At 43.5% G+C, this 19,098-nt stretch overlaps 2 protein-coding genes and 1 long non-coding RNA gene across 8 annotated transcripts in view; 2 read left to right on the forward strand and 1 right to left on the reverse strand.

The window, feature by feature from the left end:
- LOC113602841 (uncharacterized) overlaps nucleotides 1-6,861 on the forward strand; it is a 108,644-nt gene extending 101,783 nt beyond the window's left edge. Inside the window, exons 6-7 of one of the 2 annotated variants that reach the window (XR_003424371.2) lie at nucleotides 3,230-3,543; nucleotides 6,643-6,861. This is a non-coding gene — a long non-coding RNA (uncharacterized LOC113602841). Of the gene's footprint in view, nucleotides 1-3,229; nucleotides 4,611-6,642 lie in introns of those variants that run through there. The other variant, XR_008300306.1, reaches the window with a different exon arrangement.
- The window catches only part of CB4H12orf56 (chromosome B4 C12orf56 homolog), a 111,014-nt gene extending 99,418 nt beyond the window's left edge, over nucleotides 1-11,596 (reverse strand). The window contains exon 1 of one of the 5 annotated variants that reach the window (XM_027071339.2): nucleotides 11,078-11,588. In XM_027071339.2, coding sequence (XP_026927140.1) covers nucleotides 11,078-11,548 — 471 coding nt within the window. In that variant the 5' untranslated portion in view covers nucleotides 11,549-11,588. Of the gene's footprint in view, nucleotides 1-11,077 lie in introns of all 5 variants that reach the window. The other 4 variants (XM_027071338.2, XM_027071332.2, XM_027071335.2 and 1 more) reach the window with 4 other exon arrangements.
- A 6,179-nt stretch (nucleotides 11,597-17,775) lies between these two features.
- XPOT (exportin for tRNA) overlaps nucleotides 17,776-19,098 on the forward strand; it is a 36,378-nt gene continuing 35,055 nt past the window's right edge. Inside the window, exon 1 of the mRNA XM_027071330.2 lies at nucleotides 17,776-17,916. The gene's annotated coding sequence lies outside the window, so the exon portion shown is untranslated. The remainder of the gene's footprint in view (nucleotides 17,917-19,098) is intronic.

Below are 19,098 nucleotides of genomic sequence, written 5' to 3' on the forward strand. Positions count from 1 at the left end.
TCATACTCCACCTGGGCTTTAGTGTATCAATCCCTAAGGACATCTAAGTAGATGAGCTTTTCTTGGGATCTATGAATATTGTTGGCAAGAATGATCCACCCACATATGCCAAAAAGAATTATCAGTTTGGAGAATTGGGCACAGCCCCATAATACTGGAGACTCCCTAGACTATTTCAGTGTTAGGCTTGAAAAATCATTGTCTCTGGGACAAGAGCCACAGCTAAGACTAAAAGGAAAAAAGCTTTCAAAGCTCGACCCTGTGAAGAGGATACGACATCCATCTGCGTCTTGCAACCAGACCTGTCCTTGAACAGCATCAGAAACAGCAATGACACAGTGTGAGCTTTGAAGGACAACAATCTTGAATACAGAGGGGTGGTATGAGGAATGAAAAAGGTGTTTTATTTATAACTTCATCCTCTCCTTCCTGACAGCCAATGCCCAGGAGCCAGGTAATCTGCAAACTGAGGTGACCATGTTGTCTCTATTGCAAACCCTAAAAACTTCTAAAGCAATTTGGAATTTGGATGTAAATGATGAATCACTGAATTCTCCTGAAACCAATATAGCACTGTATGTTAACTACAATTTAAAAAAATTAAAGGAAGAAAGAAAGAAAGAAGGAAAGAAAGAAGGAAAAGGAAGGAATTTGGAAGCAGGAATTTGTAGAAAGTCAGTTGTTACTGTGTGCATAATGGTTCAAGAATGCTGGCTGTAAGGTCAAAAGACCTGAATTTACATTCCAGCTCCAATGTTTTCTGAATATGACCTTGTGCAAATATTTCCCCTTTGGGGCACCTGGGTGGCTCAGTCGGTTAAGCGTCCGACTTCGGCTCAGGTCATGATCTCGCGGTCCATGAGTTCAAGCCCCGCATCGGGCTCTGTGCTGACAGCTCAGAGCCTGGAGCCTGTTTCAGATTCTGTGTCTCCCTCTTTCTCTGACCCTCCTCTGTTCATGCTCTCTCTCTCTCTGTCTCAAAAATAAATAAACGTTAAAAAAATTTTTTAAATATATATATTTCCCCTTTGTCTGCCTCCATTTTATCATCCAGGGGGGAAAAAAAGACTATCATCTTCCTCATAGAGTTAATAAGATTAAATAAGATTTAAAGTGTTTGACACAAGGCTAACACATTAGTGCATAGCCAATAGATATCTATTACAGTTAATGACCTTTGATTCTTCCTAAGAACCTCAGTAATGCAATACTGGCTAGATTCATGGCCTACTTAGCATGGTATTTGTCTCTGATGATGGCAGCAAGGGGCATTTGGGGAGAGAAGAGAATGCTCTTTTGTGTTACCTCAAATGAATAAGGCTTCATGTGAAAATATCTCTAACTTCTTTGACCACCTCTAAGAATAATACATCACTCATGAATGTATCTACATCATTTGGGGCCATATTTATATGTGCAACTGATTACTGATTTCTCTTACTTTTATTAAAATACTACTTTTAGGGACGCCTGGGTGGCTCAGTCGGTTAAGCGGCCGACTTCGGCTCAGGTCACGATCTCGCGGTCCATGAGTTCGAGCCCCGCGTCGGGCTCTGTGCTGATGGCTCGGAGCCTGGATCCTGTTTCAGATTCTGTGTCTCCCTCTCTCTGACCCTCCCCCGTTCATGCTCTGTCTCCCTCTGTCTCAAAAATAAATAAACGTTAAAAAAAAAATTTTTTTTTAAAAATACTACTTTTAAAATGCAAAGGGAGATCCCTTATTTTTTGTTTTTCAGTTGAAGTAAAGGTGATAGTACTTCTTTCTTGTTTCTGAAAATTTTGTGAACAATTCTATATTCATCTTATCCCTTCATCTTGTTTTCATAGTCTCGATTCAGATTTCTTCTTTCAGCTTTAATTTCAGAGAATAAACGCACCCTAAGCTTTTGGCAGTTGAGCATCTAGTTTCTAATTTATCCAGTTCAATTCATCATGGATACTTCTGAGTTGCTACTGCAAAGTGCAAAACTCAAAGATGCAAAATGTAAGATGGAGTTTCTCTTTTCAAAAAGCTTAGAGTCTTCTGGATATTCAGTGAAAACTTATTATTATTTTTTTAATGACCTGCTATGACCGAGGCAGGTATAGCTTAGAGAATCAAAGCTTAGAGAATCAAAGCATGGATGCCGCAGGCTGACTCCTAGAGTGCAAATTCTGGTTCTGCCACTTAGAGGATGACCTTGGGCAAGTTGCCTAAGTTCTCTGTACTTCAGGTTCTTTATCGGTAAAGCTAGATACAATATTATGTGGGGTTGTTGTAAAGATAAAGAAGTTCCAGGGTAAGTACTTAGAACAGAGGCTGAGTGGCATATAGTAAGCACTCAATAAAATGTCAGCAATTTGAGGTAGACATTAGAGCTGTTCAAATACTCCTTTTCTCTCTTTCAGACACGTGGAATGCATATATGGTAGGATCACGTTTTCCTGCCCCCTTTTAAGATAGGCATGGGCCATGTGCCTGACTGTAGCTCCTAAATGTGAGAAATTACATGTGTCACTTCTGGGTAGAAGCTTAAAAATAAGTACATAATTTTCCAAGTTAATTTCCCTCTGCCTGGTGATTAAGCAAGCATATGCTGAGATGGAGTCCCTGATACTAAGATGGGTGACTAAGTGTCACATATCTTGTGACTGAAACGAAGCTAATCCACAGTGGACAAGTAACTTGGATGAGATCGACTTTATGTTGTGTTAAAGCACTAAGACCTTGGGGTTGTTTGTTAGTGCAGTTAACCTAGGCCATCCCGACCAAGACACTATCATTCTAGGCACTGGGGGGTACATCAGTGAATCAAACTGACAAAATGCACACCCTCATGAAGTTTCTCAGGACTTGAATGCAGGGGTGCCTGCCTGGCTCATTCAGTAGAACACGCAGATCTTGGTCTCAGGGTCATGAGTTCAAGCCCCACGTTTGGCATAGACGTTATATTAAAACAAACCAAGAACAAGACTCGAATGCAAAATCCAAACTATTTTGTGCAAACTATTAAGAAACCAAAGGTGGCCCTCAGTTGGTTAAGTGTCCAACTCTTGATTTTGGTTCAGGTCATGATCTCACAGTTCATAAATTCGAGCCCCATGTTGGGCTCTGCTGCTTGGGATTCTCTCTCCCTCTCTCTCTCTGCCCCTCCCCTGCTCATGCTCTCTCTCTTTCTCTCAAAATAAATCACTTAAAAAAAAAAAAAAAGATGGGTTAGAGTTTACCACCTCTTTCTTCCTTCCACAGTGAGACTTTTGAAAGGCTGCAAATGAATCAAAAAAAAAAAAAAAAAAAAAAAGGCTAGAGAAGAAAAGAAGCATCCATAATATAGTCTCATCTTCCATAACTCTTACTACCAAAGTGCACGACTCAGGTAAACAACACAGAGATCATCTCACACAAGCACAAAGGAAGCATGAAAAAAGCTGAACCTGAGCATCAGGAGACCCTCTGAGACTTTGCCCTGGCTGTTCCACTAACTGCCTATGTGTGATGAGTTGTCAAGTCTCCAGGGTCCCTCAACACTTGGAATAAGGAAATAGGATCTTTCCCTCTGAGAGGTAAACTGTATGATGTCTCTGAGCATCCATTTACTCTTCCAGTTCTTCCCATTGACAGATAGTTTTTGACCATCTTCTATGTGTCAGGCAACACAATGCACAGTGACCCAGGGATGAACAAGACAGACAAGGTCTCATGGAGCTTGCATTTACTATGGGGGATGGACAATAATAAGTCATCAAACAGATTAATCTTATAATGCCAGTAATGTTAAGTGCTTTGAAACAAACAGATGTGGTAAGTGTGATGGGGAGTGGTACTTTAGATTGAGGGGTCATCAGAGGCATCCCTGTGGAGGTGAAACTGAATTTGGAAACATGACTGGCAAGAAGGAACCAACTCTCCGAAGATCTGGAGGAAGCGTTCCAGATAGGATGGCACATGCAAAGTCCCTGAGGCAAGAAGGAAGAGCAAAAAGAGCTCAGGGAAGAGTTGGAGATGAGTCAGAGATAGAGGGGTCATATCATGGAGGCTTTTATAGGCAATACAAAGAAGAAGAGTGATATAAGTTAATTCACACTTCATGTTTAAAAAGATCATCCCAACTGCTAGATGAAGAGGAATGAGTTTGGAGGTAATTTCAATAGTTGAGGTAAGGGACTGCACAAGTGGTAGAAGTAAAAAAGGTAAGAAAGGTCCTGGCTAGATATATTTTGGAAGAGAAGTGACAAGGATCAGAACATACTATCCCAAAATATGGCACCTTGGTATACTGAATATTTTGAGCTGAAAGAATTTGAGAAAACAGCAGATGCAGGAAACTCTCTCTGATCTTTTTCCACCCTGCTCCCTTGAAGCAGGTCATAAGACCCTCATGGGAGAGGTGCCCTCCCTATACCCAGAGAAGGACACTGAGAGAAAGAAATCCAAACAAACAGACCTTGCCAGTTTTCCCTAGGTTATTATCCTTAGTCATACCCCCTTTTTTGTGCTATCCCATTTTTTTTCTTTATCCTAATATTAAACACACACAGATTCACCTGTCTCTTCAGGTCTTTGTTACCTTTATAGAGGCTCCCATATCATGTAAAATTTATATGAAATAAATGTGTAGGCATTTCTCCTGTTAATCTTTGTCAGTTTAATTTTCAGACTCAGCCAGGGACCCTGAGAGGGTCAAGGGAAACTTTTTCCTCCTCTACACAAATCAAGAGGGTATAGTGATTGTTGGATGTAGGGAGTGAAAGAATTAAGGCTGGTAGATGATGTTATTTCCTAAAATAGGGAAAGCCAAGGAAGGAACAAATTTAGGGGTACAGATCAGGAATTCTGTTTTTGAATACGTTAAACTCGACATACCTACTGGACAGATTTTCAAGAAGAATAAACAAGACAGTATATTTAAACACCTCATACAGGGGCGCCTGGGTGGCTCAGTCGGTTAAGCATCCAACTTTGGCTCAGGTCATGATTTCACGATTAGTGAGTTTGAGCCCAACGTTAGGTTCTGAGCCTAACAGCTCAGAGCCTGGAGCCTGCTTCAGATTCTGTGTCTCCCTCTCTGTCTGCCCCTCCCCCACTCACGAACTCTCTCTCTCTCTCTAAATAATAAACAAAATTTTAAACACCTAATATATAATCAATGCTCAAAAAGTTATTTTCTTTCCAAATTTATTAAATCTTCTAAAGTCAAGTGCCCTAATATGAAAAGAGAAGATAATATCTATCTTACAGACTCATAGTGAACCTAACAGACTTAATATATGTGAATAGATTATCAATAATAACACGTATGTGGCTATTACCTGCGCCAAGTACTGTTTTAAGTGAGTTACATTTATTTAATTTAATCCTCTCAAAAACAATCTAAGGTATCACCTCATGCCAGTCAGAGTGGCCAAAATGAACAAATCAGGAGACTATAGATGCTGGAGAGGATGTGGAGAAATGGGAACTCTCTTGCACTGTTGGTGGGAATGCAAACTGGTACAGCCGCTCTGGAAAACAGTGTGGAGGTTCCTCAAAAAATTAAAAATAGACCTACCCTATGACCCAGCAATAGCACTGCTAGGAATTTACCCAAGGGATACAGGAGTGCTGATGCATAGGGGCACTTGTACCCCAATGTTTATAACAGCACTCTCAACAATAGCTAAATTGTGGAAAGAGCCTAAATGTCCATCAACTGACGAATGGATAAAGAAATTGTGGTTTATATACACAAGGAGTACTACGTGGCAATGAGAAAGAACGAAATATGGCCTTTTGTAGCAACATGGATGGAACTGGAGAGTGTGATGCTAAGTGAAATAAGCCATACAGAGAAAGACAGATACCATATGGTTTCACTCTTATGTGGATCCTGAGAAACTTAACAGAAACCCATGGGGGAGGGGAAGGAAAAAAAAAAAAGAGGTTAGAGAACCAAAGCATAAGAGACTCTTAAAAACAGAACAAACTGAGGGTTGATGGGGGGTGGGAGGGAGGGTAGGGTAGGTGATGGGTATTGAATGAGCACTGTGTGTTGTATGGAAACCAATTTGACAATAAATTTCATATATTAAAAAACAATCTAAGGAAGGCACAGAGTAGATGTTAAATAACTGGACCATGTCTATACTGGTAGACAGCAAAACCTGAATAAAAATAAAAATGTATTATTAGGGGCATCTGGGTGGCTCAGTTGGTTAAGCATCCAACTTTTTTTTTTAATGTTTATTTATTTTTGAGAGAGAGAGAGAGAGAGGCAGACAGAGAGAGGGAGACATAGAATGTGAAACAGGCTCCAGGCTCTGAACTATCAGCACAGAGTCCGATGCAGGGCTCGAACTCATGAACTGCAAGATCATGACCTGAAGTCAGGTGCTTAACCGACTGAGCCACCTAGACGCCCAAGCATCCAACTCTTGATTTTGGCTCAGGACATATCTCACGGTTCTTGGGACCGAGCCCCGCATCAGCCTCTGTGCAGACAACACCAAGCCTGCTTGGGATTCTCCCTCTCTCTCTCTCTCTCTCTCTCAATAAATAAATAAACATTTAAAAATATATATTTTATGAAATGCCCAATGTATATTGCAGATCATCAAATCAGAAACAGAAGAAACAGATTATGTTGAATATTTAACAAATATGTATTGACCATCTGGTCTATCTAGGAGCCAGAAAGAAATACAGCAATGAAGAAAACAGACCAAAAGGCCTGCCCTCATCAGCTCAGAGGAGGAAAAACAGCTGAGAGAAAGAATGACTGGGGCTTAGCCTAGAAGATGTGTTGGCTGTGAACATACTAGTGGGGAAAGCAGGGATTAGTTGGCAAACTACTGTGGCCCCTACAGCACACAGCCTGTGACCTGTTTCTTATCAAGCTAAGAATGTTACATTTTTTTAAAGTAAACTCTATGCCCAACGTGAGGCTCAAACTCACTACCCCAAGATCAAGAGTCGCATGCTCTACTCACTGGAACCAGCCAGGCGCCCCTGTTCTTACATGTTTTAAAAGGAGAGAGAGAAGGAGGAGAGGAAGAGAATTATAAATATGATGATCTGAACAACCTTGAAGGAGGAGAAAATGTTCAAGACAAGCAAACAGGCCAGGCTGTAAAAGGTGAGTTTGTGGCCCGTTGAGGAAGCCACACGGAGCCTGGGACGACTGGAGAGCCATATTCACTGGGAAGGGTGGTGAAAAGACAAAGACAGGTGAGAGACTACAGGCAAGGCTGCTGGAGTTGACGGATTTTTTTTTCTCTATAGGTGATGGGATGGCCTTGAAGGAGAGTGAATTCATAGGAAATTCACTTCTGGAAAGTTGCTTCTCACACTTGAAAAATATGTGCTTAATCTTGGAAGAGCTTGCAGAAGTGTTTTGATGCCCACAACAAGAGCAGAACTGTAGAGTATTCTTCCAAAAGCAACTTTTGAAAGAGTGGGGGAGGGGCAGAGAGCGAGGGAGACAGAATCTGAAGCAGGCTCCGGGCTCTTGGCTGTCAGCACAGAGCCCAACGCGGGGCTCGAACTCACGAACCTTGAGATCATGACCTGGGCCGAAGTCAGATGCTTAACTGACTGAGTTACCCAGGCGCCCCCCAAAAGGAACTTTTAAAGAAAACGTCAGCCTTTTTATAAAAGCTCCACCCAAGCAACCTTAGAAACTCTCTTTTAGGACATGGACCATATCAAACACTTGAGATCTCCGGGTGGATTTTAAGCACATCTTTGCTGGAAGGGAAATCTCCTTTGTATCCAATCCAAGTTCTGGTGTAACTTTTTGCTGCTGTTACCCTCAAAAATTTTTAATGTCTATTTATTTATTTCTGAGAGAGAAGAGAGAGGCCGTGGGGGGAGGAGCAGAGAGAGACAGAGAATCCCAAGTAGGCTCCATGCTATCAGCTTAGAGCCTGATGCAGGGCTCAAACTCACGGACCGTGAGATCATGATCTGAGCTGAAATCAAGCACAACTGAATGAGCTACTCATGTGCCCCTCCATTTTTTTTCTTTAGGAGAGAAAATGGAATTTTATTTGCAATTTTTTTTTCTGAGGTGTAACTGTAACATGAGACATGAACTAAATAAGGAATCTGACTGAACATGGGAAGAAGGCTGGGGCCCAGAGGCATAAAGGACTGGTTTGCTTGGGAGTTTACTGCTGTGACAGCTAGAACAAAGGCAGAATGGAAACCTGAGCCAATTGAAAGTTAAATAACAAGAAGACAAACTTTTACAGTAAAATGAGAAAACCTTTGAGAATGGAAAAGGATGTCTAAAGAGTTGGCCCTAGAGGACAGCACCCTAGTAAAAAAAAAAAAAAAAAAAAAAAAAAAGGAGATTAAACAGTTTATCTTTCAAGGAAGGAGAAACCAGTTCTCAGAAACAAAGGTGCCTGGCACCGAAATCATGTGATTTAAGAAACTACTGACTTAGCACGGATAGGAGATGACTATATGAGATATAACACAGAAACCAGGAAAATTCTCTATATTATGGTATTAAGTTCGGACTTAATGTTCATAGAGGGACGATTAGTCAGCTACATCTGTGGCCAGTAATTGGTGCTAGAGAAAGCAACTGTGTGACTGACACCCATTTTTCATACACCCTGTGAAGCTGTGCAAGCCACTGAACTGTAATAACCCTAGAATTATCTTATAAAACCTCAGAAGAAGGGATCGTGAAGGCATTTGTACTTGGCATGATTATATTTCTCACTGAAACAATACTTTTAAAAAATGATTACCTGTTTTTAAAAAATATTAAGAGCAAAACAATTCTGTATTCATTTGCTGTTGTAACATATTACCATAAACTCTGTGGCATTAAACACCACAGATTTATTCTTTCATAGTTCTAGGGGTCAGAGGTCCAAAATGGGTCTCACTGGGCTAAACTCAAGGTGTTGGGAGGACGGCATTCCTTCTGGAGGCTCTAGGAGAAAACCTGTTTCCAGGCCCTTTCCAGCTTCTAGAGGCTGTCCACATTCCTTGTCTCCTGGCTCCTTCCTCCTTCAGAACCACTAGTCTCTTTGCTGCAGTGCTCTGCCTGCCTCTTTCTGTCCCCCTTTTCCACTTTGAAGGATTTGTGATTACATTGGGCCCACTCAGATAATCCAAAATAATCTCCCTATTTTATTTATTTGTGTATTCTTTTTTTTTTTTTTTTTTGCTTTTTATTGGACACGTTTGGGGTTTTTTTAATATCCTTATTTGTTTATTTGTTTATTTATAGAGAGAAAGAACAAGTGGGGGAGGGGCAGAGAGAGGGGGCGCCAGAGGATCCGAAGCGGGCCCTGCACTGATAGCAGAGAGCCCGATGCGGGGCTTGAACTCCCAAACCGTGAGATCATGACCGGAGCTGAAGCCAGATGCTCACCTGACTGAGCCACCCAGATGCCCCAGTCTCCCTATTTGAAAGTCATCTGATAGCAAGCAACCTTAATTGCATCTGCAACTTTTAACTCCTCTTTGCCATGTAATGAAACATATTCACACGTTCCAGCGATATTCTGCCTACCACCACTTTAGCTGCTGTTAAAATATTGTGCAAGATGGACCTTCAATCTGTCAGCAGTGCTAAAATCATAGATCTATTCAGCACCTTTATAGACATTACACATTCTTGTATAAGCCTGAAAGGTAAATTATGTACATAAAGCATGACCAAATAAACTGGTATGCCTTTTTGTAGGATTCTTGGCTTGGAGGCCTAGGGAGCTTTATTGCACTTTTCAGATTCTAACAGCTCAAGAAGAAAGATTTATAGCAACTACGGAAATATATATACTGTATTTCTTGTTGGGGAGAGTCACAATATCCTAAAATCATTACATTTTGTCAAAACAATAAATGTTTACACTGCAGACAGTATTCAAAGCTGAGCATTTAACGTTTTAAAGACATTTGATAAAGGAAATTAATTTTTTTAATTTTAGTTCAAGAGAATGAAAATAGTGGTAGTAAGGAAGAAGGCAGTTTTGCTTCAAACTTTTACTCAAAAAAAAAAAAAAAACCAAATAAATTTTGCACAGTGATATTAGCCCACAGGACTATTTTAAAAAGAAAAAAAAGAAAGCTTTTTTTTTTCTCAGTTAATTTTATCCTTTTTTTACAGATGTGTTCCAAACAAACTAGGATTGTCTTTGCAAAACAGCCCCATTAAGAATTCACCAACTTCTCCCTTGGGTGATGCAGAGACTCAGACAAGGGGGGGGGGGGGTGGGGAAACTAGGCTAGACACTTGTCCCCAGTGGAAAAAAGAACACACCTGGAGAGCAGCTGAGATAAAGGGAGCCGGCGGGGGGGGGGGAAACAGTAATTGGAGAGGAGACTGCTTACAATCTTTTGTTGATTTATAAGGTATATCTATTCCTGGAGGGAAGGGATACAGTAGCAGAACACTAAAACTGGGACAAGGGGTGGCTGTGCCAGATTGTATCTTCTGCGAGAAGTTTTCCCAGCATGGCCTGGGCCCAGCTTGGATAAAGTGACCTGTGTGAGATTGCCGGGCATCCTGTGCACATCTCTTTCTTTCATTCATTCATTAATTCATTCATTCATTCATCCATTCACTTATTCATACTGAGCACCTAACACGCTCTAAGCACTGCTGGTAAAAAAAAAAATAATAATAAGGCCTAAAGTACTTAGCACACTGCATTTATTTGCATTGGTTTTGGCTTTTTATCTCTCCCACAACAGTTTCTAGGAAGGGGCCCTATTTCCTTTGTGCATCCTCAGTGTCTAGAACAAGTGCCTGGCACAGGCTAGATGCTTAATGAAAAAAAAAATGACTTTAAAGCGTATTTTTGATAGGGGGCTATGTTCTCAAACCTGTATCCCTATTTGGGGGTACAAGGGTTGACCGGTACACACGATGAGAATGGGCAGGGCATTTTTATTCGGAGTCCATACAGCAATCCACCGTTTTCCTGTGTGGCTGCTAGTCCCGAAGCAAGTTAAAGAAAAGTACGGGAGTCCAGAGGGGGATAGGGAAGGTCTGCCTTCCCCTCCCTCTTCCCGCGTGCGGCAGGCCTGGAACCTGGGGGAGAGGTACCCAAGAAGGGATTCCCGCGAGCCCGCCTGCCCGCCCGCGCTCCTCACCAGGTCAATGGCCACGACGTCCCGCAGCGCCACTGCTCGCCGTATGGACTTGGGCGGGTTCTCGGTCAGGTAGATGAGCCGATCGCTGAGGACCACGTACTTGAAGGTGTGCTTCTCCGAGTCGGACACCACGATGCACGGCTCGTAGGCGCGGATGGCATCGTAGACCTCGGGTGGCAGCCGCCTCCGCAGGAACGCGTCCAGGCGGCTATTCGTGTGCGCAGGGAAGCCGGCCCTTGCGGAGCCGGCCATGTGTGGCGGCCGCGGCCCGGCCGAAAGCGGGGGTTTGGCGGACGCCTGTGCAGGGCCCCGCCTCCGCGCCGCCTGCGGTGGAACCCGCGCGCGCCACAAAGCCGCCCGCCGTGCCGCGGCCACCTCCCCCGGGCGCAGTGCGCTGGGCGCCCAAATTCGGGGCGCGACCCCGGGGCCTGGCTCCCTGGAGCACCCTCCCCGGCCCCGCCTCCCGCCCATCCTCGTGCCAACCTCAGACAACAATGGACCGGGCGAGATGCTGGTCCTTCAGGTGAATCATCATCACGCATTCCCGGGGGCTGCGGGGCGGATATTTAGCGGCTTTCTTCGCCCTCTGCTCACAGCAGCCCGAACCCCCCCCGTCCCCACCGCCTGCCCCAGTTCTGGGGGACCGCGCGGTTCCTAACAGACTGTGCTGATGACGGAATCCACAAGTTTAAACTGCTCTTCTGTTAGAAACGAGAGGAAATTTACCGATTTATTTTTTAACAGGCAGAACACCCCTAGGACGCTCTTAAGAGCAACCACACGGATTTAGCATTTGCTTATAACATTGCCTGATACAGTCCTCTAGTGTTTCATGAGTATAAACACACACCTTTTCTGTCCAACTAATCGAAAGCTCTCTCTCTGAAGTAAATCCTATACGTTAATTTGGCACGCCAGAGCCTAATGGGGATGCTTGTGTTCCCCGTGTCCAGGGACAAAGCCCCGTAGACTGGCGGAGCCCGGTCTGTGTAGGATAAATGAATGGGTGAGGCCTGCATTTAAGGAAATGGAACACGAGGGGTTGAGGAATGCTGATTGCCCAGCTTTGAAGCTGCACGACAGTAAAAGTACTGAGTCGTTTTTACAGATCACTTACCGGTTTAGGTTAGTGAGATGAGAAGGGCATAGCAGACACCTGCCTCTCATAACCCTAGGTAGTAACTTTCATTTTAATTTCAAATTCTGGGGAAGTCATTCTCTCTCCCTGCCCGTTAACCCAAAGAAATGATACACGTTTATGTGTATTTTTGTTCCAGCCACCAACAACTCAGAATCAAATTGTATGTTCTTTATTGCAGTTCATGTTCTCCTCGTATTTTACTGTTGTATACTATATGCTGTAAGCAACTTTGTCTTTTATTGAAAAAGTATAAACGAATTAAAATACACAGGTGTTGTGGACTAAATCACTGCAAAAAAGGAACGGAGGAGAAATGGTTGGGTGGCTAACCAAGTCTGAGGTTAGCAGCAAAACAAAAGAAAACATTTCTTTTATTGGAGAGGTTGTGTTTAGTGCCTAAGGAGAGAAGTGCCACCTGCTGACAAAATCATAAATGACCTAGCTAGCGTTCCAAGTTTTCTTAGAATCTGTTCGTACATCTGTTGGAACCTTCATAACTTCATAGCTGGGTAAAAAGGGAGCCCCAGAAGCATGGGCTGTTTCATCTAAAACAAAGACTATTCCCTATCTAAACCACTCTGAACAATTTGTCGCCTCAAACCAACAGAAGGCAAAGGCCTTTTACCTTTGCCAAATAGTTGCCTCACAAGACTGTTCAGAGGCAAATGACCACATGGCAAGTGAAATGTGAGGCCCAAGTAGGGGAAAAGGCCTCACTGCCAGCTGCTGTTTGGTGTTTGTCAGGCTTCTGCTCCATCCTCAGGACTAACAGAAACAGAGTGACTGCACCAGAACTAGAAAAGACAGCATACCTGATCTATCTGCCGAGAAACCCATTATAAATGCCTGTTTGGTGCCAAGGGCTCTTAGACTTAACAGACATGAAGGTAAGCACATGAAGAAGGGATTCTGACAAAAGGATCAAGGGTTAAGGTGACCTCAGTGGAACTTTTGAGTTGGTTGTACACAGAAAAAGCAGTATCATGGTTTCCAGGCACTTAGTGTTCTATACTGTTGCCAAGGTAACGACAAAGTTCAGATTGCAGGAAACGGGGTTAAGATAGGGGAAAGATCACTAGCTTTGGAGTCGGGAGAACTGGATTACAGCACGAACGCCGTTGCTCAGTATCAGTGAGATTTCTGCAAAGTCTCTTAACCTTTTTTGGACCTCAGTTTTATCATCCATAAAATGAAACTATCAATACTTGCCTGGCCACCCACTAAGTTGGTGTCGGGATCAAATGCAATGAATTATGAATTCTAAAACCACTATACACATGTTTTCGTATTTGTATTGCCTTATCTTTTGGTAAGCTTTATGTGGATAATTAACAAAAATACATCCGAGATAGGCAATTACTCTTTATCTTCTAAGTCCATCTTAACTCAAAAAGCATTTAATACAGTTCCGCTGCAATCAAGCGCTTAGTAGATGTTTCTTGATGAATCTTTCAAAAGTAATGGAACATTACTTACCCAGAACTAATCCCCAGAGGCACTCATCTTAACCAGAAGAACTTTCACCAGAACAGAGTAGCCTTAGGTTGAGGGATGGTCAATTCAATTAGTGTGAAAGGACAGTAGTTATGAGCACAAGACTGTAGAGCCAGATGACCTGGGTTCCATTTTCATCTCTCACATTGAGTAGCTAAATGATCTTGGACAAGTTACTTTAATTTCTTGGTGCCTTAATTTCCCCATCTGTGAAAAGAGGGTAATAGTACCAACCCCATAGGATTAATGTAAGGATGTTTCTAAAGTACTTTATAACAGGTACCTGGAACAGAGTAAACACTATACAAGTGTTTTAAAAATGAACTGAGGGGCGCCTGCATGGCTCAGTCAGTTGAGCGTCCAGCTTTGTCTCCAGTCATGATCTCATGGTTCATGAGTTTGAGCCTGGCATCGGGCTCTGCTGTGAGCATGAAGCCCGCTTCGGATCCCCTGTATCCCTCCCTCGATCCCTCCCCCACTCATGCAAGCATGCTAGCTCTCTGTCAAAAGTAAATAAACTTAAAAAAATAAATAAATTGAACTAGTGTGTCATTTCTTGGTATATATGTGGTCATTTGGTTCCTCATGTACAAAATAATACCAAATTCTTCTCTGTTGTATGCTAGCCTAACTTTTTAAACTTTAAGGCTCAAGATAAAAAAATCTAATCTACATATATACACAGACAAAAGAATGTCATTTTTTTTTTTTTTTACTAAATAATGCTTCAATGTTCTCTTCTGCCTCAGGCTTCCTGCTACACACCCACTTCCTCTAAAAGAAACCAATGATTGCACTAGGACCAGTAAAGACAGCTTACCTGACCTATTTTCCAACTTCTTTCTCTGCCAGGAAACCCATCATGAATGAATGAGCTTTTGATGACAATGGCACTGGGCTTAACAAGCATCGGGATGAAGCAGATGAAGAACAGAATTTGACACAGTACACTGTGGTTAGCAGCTCACAATTGTATTATTTTTTATTCAGCTCAATACATTTCACAGATATTTACTGAGAAATTACTATCCATACACAGAATCAAGATAAGACTTTTCCGTCTTCAAGAATTGACTCATAGGTAAGACAACCACACAATTTTAATACAAAACAAAATATATTAAAATATATTCATGACAAAAGAGGTTAAGAAAAAGCAACATCAGAGAAATTAAACAAACCTGGTTGAAAAAAATCTGGAAATATTTCATAAGGGACAGCATTCAATAAATGTTCAAAGAGTGAATGAAACAATTTCATTTTTCCTTTTGTTAGAGTCAGGTTGGTTGTTGTTTTTTTTTTACTGTTTTTCTGATTATGAAAATACTATCTGGTCACTGTGGAGGATTTTTAAAACTACAAAAATGTACAAGGAAGAAAAAAAATCCTCTGCAATCTCACCACCTAGCAATAACTTTCTTGTACATATGAAGGGGGGGGGTTGAATCCCAGCTCTGCTACCTTTTATGTACTTCAGTTTCCTCATCTATAAAATAGGGATAATGACAGTACCTACCTCATAGAGTTGTTGTGAGGGTTAACATATGAACACTTAAAACTATTTTAGGCACAGGGGCACCTGGGTGGCTCAGTCAGTTAAGCATCCAATTCTGGATCTGGGCTCAGGTCATGATCTCATCGTTCATGAGATGGAGCCCTGAGTCTGCACTGACAGCTCGGAGACTGCTTGTGATTCTGTCTCTCCCTTCCCTTGCTCACAAGCACTCTCTCTTCCTCTCAAGATAAATAAACTTAAAAAACAAAACAAAACCTGTTTCTGCCACATAATAAATGCTCCAAAATGTTGGCAATTAATTTGTGAAAACACTGCCAAATGCAAGCATACGTGCTTTAGATTTGTTTAATGCAAGCATATATGCTTTAAGTTAAAATAATGATGGCGTTATTTATCAACATTTAAAAATATATACTTATTTTTGAGAGAGAGAGAGAGGGAGTGCAAGCAGGGGAGAGGCAGAGAGAGAGGGAGACAGAATCCCAAGCAGGCTCTTTGCTGTTAGTGCAGAGCCCTATGTGTGGCTGGAACTCACGAACTGTGAGATCATGACCTAAGCCAAAATCAAGGGTCAGTTGCTTGATCGACTGAGCCACCCAGGTGCCCCTATTTATCAACATTTTGATAACTGGCATTTTATGTTAGTCTGAAATGAGAACACTAGACTATAAAGTGGTCAGACTTAGGGACACCTGAGTGGCTCAGTCGGTTAAGCATCCTCCTTCAGCTCAGGTCATGATCTCCTGGTCTGTGAGTTCGAGCCCCACGTCAGGTTCTGTGGTGACAGCTCAGAGCCCAGAGCCTACTTCAGATTCTGTGTCCCTCCTCTCTTTCTGTCCCTCCCCCTCCCCCATTTGTGCTTTGTCTCTCTCTCAAAATAAATACTAAAAAAATATTTTTTTTAAATAAAGTTGTCAGATTTAATAACCCTTTTGGGTCCTCCTCAATTAGATTCCACCAGGTGCTTCTTTTTTCTTTTTTTTTTTTAATTTTTATTTTTAAGTAATCTCTACACCCTATGTGGGGCTTCAAGTCGCATGCTCTACCAGCTGAACTAGCCAGCCTGCCTCCCTATAGTTGCTTCTTTATTGGTTTCAAAATAATGTGAGTTTTCAAAATTGAAAGATTCTTTATATCCTAGATTATTGAACTACCATAAAGGGTCAATATTACTAGATAAACTTTAGATAAGCTGTAGATAGTAGGTAACTGGAATAAACCAAACATATTAAAGATTTTGGAGCCACTTGGACTAGGATTAGTATCAGGTCCCCATAGTGCATAGTTGACCAACACCGGTAAAGAAGGATCTATGCAATAATCTACTTACTGAGTTTTAACTACAGGCTAGCATTATCCTATGTGCTAAACTCCAGATATACGCTGAACTAGGACAGGAATCTTTGTAGGACATTTTAAAGTTACAAACGCGATGCAACAGTGATAGAAAATATTGTATATATGAGTGGTGTAGCGTCTTGCACCTAGTGGGTCACTAAATAAATGTAGCTGTTAAGTTGTTACGTTAATTTTATTATACATCTCTTTTGAATTTCCCCTCCCAAATTGTCACTTCAGTTTGAGTGACTATTGCCTAGTCTGTACTCAGTAGTTAATAATCAACAATGAAACCTAAATAGTGAGCACTTATGGTGTGCAAAAGCAAATATTAACTGAATACTCACAAGAACCCTTTGAGGTCAGTATTATTACTGTCCCCATTTTACAAATGAGTAAACTGAAACACAGAAAATGTCAAGTGCCTGAAACTGAGGTCAACAAGTGTGTGGGGTGGAGAGGTTGGGGTTGTGGCTGGGATTCAAATCTAGGCAGCTGGAACCAATACTGCCTCCGAATAAACGAAGTAACTACCAGAAAAGTAACCTACGAGCAGAGCAGAACTCCCCAAGAATGCTCTCCTTTTCACGAATGACAATATATTAGTACGTTTCAAGTGGAATTTAAGAATTTTCAGCGCCCCTGAGAGGATCCTCACGCTCCTAGACGCTAAACACGTGGGACCATGGAAGAGCAATTAAACTGAATCACATGTGGTTTGGATCACGTCATCTGGATCTCAGGAGCGCCGCACTCGAATCCACCAGCTAACCTGAAGAGGCCTTTACGGAGCGTGCTAAGCGCGCCCTACCCTGCGGCTAGGACCACCAGGATTCAGCGGCGCGGGAGGGACTCGCGCCGGACACCCCATCCCGGCATGCACCACAGGCCCGGCGAGCGCCCGGAAGCGCCGCCTGCCCCGTGCATGCCGGGAGTTGTAGGCTCCCGGCCCGGGCCCGCGGGCTGCCGTCTGCACTCTCCATGAGGCTGCTGGAGCTGGCCCGCGCGGCGCCGACGCGGGGAGCGCGCTTCGCGCTGACTCAGCGGCGACGGAGGCGGCGGCGGCGTTAGCCGGCCCCTCGCGCTCTTTCCCTTCCTGGGGCGCCGACCCCGCCCGCCTGCTTGCTAGGTTGCCGGTCCGGCGCCACGCAAGAGAAGGCGTCAGGGGACGCGGAGCGGCGCGCGGCCCCAGCCAGCTCTGTCTCCGGCATTAGCGCTGCGGCCGTGGCGGAGGACGACGGCGACAAGGACGAGGGCCGCTCTCCCCGCTCCCTGCGTGCAGCGTCGCTCCGCTCCGCTGACCAGCCCTCGGGAGTGCAGGCGGGGAGGCGGGATGGAGTGATAGGGAAGGTGACTCGGAGCTTGGGGGCGGCGGGACCCGGATCCACCTCGGTCCGCTCGGGAATGCGGGGAAGTTGCCTGGGCGGACTGGCCCGGGGAGCCCCCACGCCGGGGTTGGGGTGCGGGTCGGGGGCCGTCCAGGGAGGTGCGCCCCAAGGCTGGGCGGACTGGGTGGGGGTGGGTACGAACCGCGGCCGTCGCCGCGGAGCGCGTCCCGAGTGCGTGGCCGCCCGTTGCCCGGTGTTTCATCACCCGAGTTGCCACGAGGCTCCTTTCGGGGAGGGACGGGGTGGGGGAGGAGGGGGCAAGGCCGGCCGAGGAGGGTCGGCTTCATCTGTGGCCCGTGATGTACTAAAGGTGGCCAGCCTCATTTGTAATAGTGTGTCCTGCCAGTTTCAACTGCGGAGACCTCAAACTTGCTTCGCTGCCCACCCCCCAGCCCCAGGACAAAAAGGAGAAAAGTAGTATTTCTGTGTAGTAATTTTGCCAGCACAGACACGCCATTTCTTCTCTTCCCTTCACAGTTCTGCAGGAGTAGACAAGCGTGATGTTTCCCTATAACCAGAAGAAACAAGTACTTTTTGAAAGTGCTAATTAGTTGTTACTGGGGGAAGTTACGTTTTATTAAAGCGACTTGTCAGTGTGGTAGTAAAAGACTGGAAAGATTCAGTCCTGGTCTTTGAACAGTCTTTAGTAGGTGTGGAGGAACTTTCCCAGATTGTTTTTTTTTTTTTTTAATGGCTATCAAGGAAAAGTTAGGGCTCAGTATTTTAAGTATGTTGCTTGCTTCCCTCCACAACATTTGCTAGATGCGTAATTGATATGTTTATCGCATTGTAACAAATGTGTAAGCCTGCACGTCCGTGGCTTGTTAGAACATTAAGTGTTCATGCACAACCTTTAATTGAGGGAATGGTTACCTTTTCGCACAGGTTGTAACTTTTCAGTTCTTGGCACACACATATAGGTAATTTACCATTTTATGCTTATTTATGTTCCACTGCATATTGATTTTTATCCAAGAGCCTCTCTGTGGGGGATTCTTTCTGTACCGACAACGGTAACAAGTTTATGTTTCCTTAGGTTATTTATTGGCCAGTTTTTTAAGACCAGTGCTGTTTCGCTTGATAGAACTAAAGTGACCCAGCTTAAGCAGTTTTCCCTAAACTCAAGATGATTTTATAGGACTTT

This window comes from Acinonyx jubatus, chromosome B4, assembly GCF_027475565.1.
Source record: "Acinonyx jubatus isolate Ajub_Pintada_27869175 chromosome B4, VMU_Ajub_asm_v1.0, whole genome shotgun sequence".
Classification (NCBI taxonomy): Eukaryota; Metazoa; Chordata; class Mammalia; order Carnivora; family Felidae; genus Acinonyx; species Acinonyx jubatus.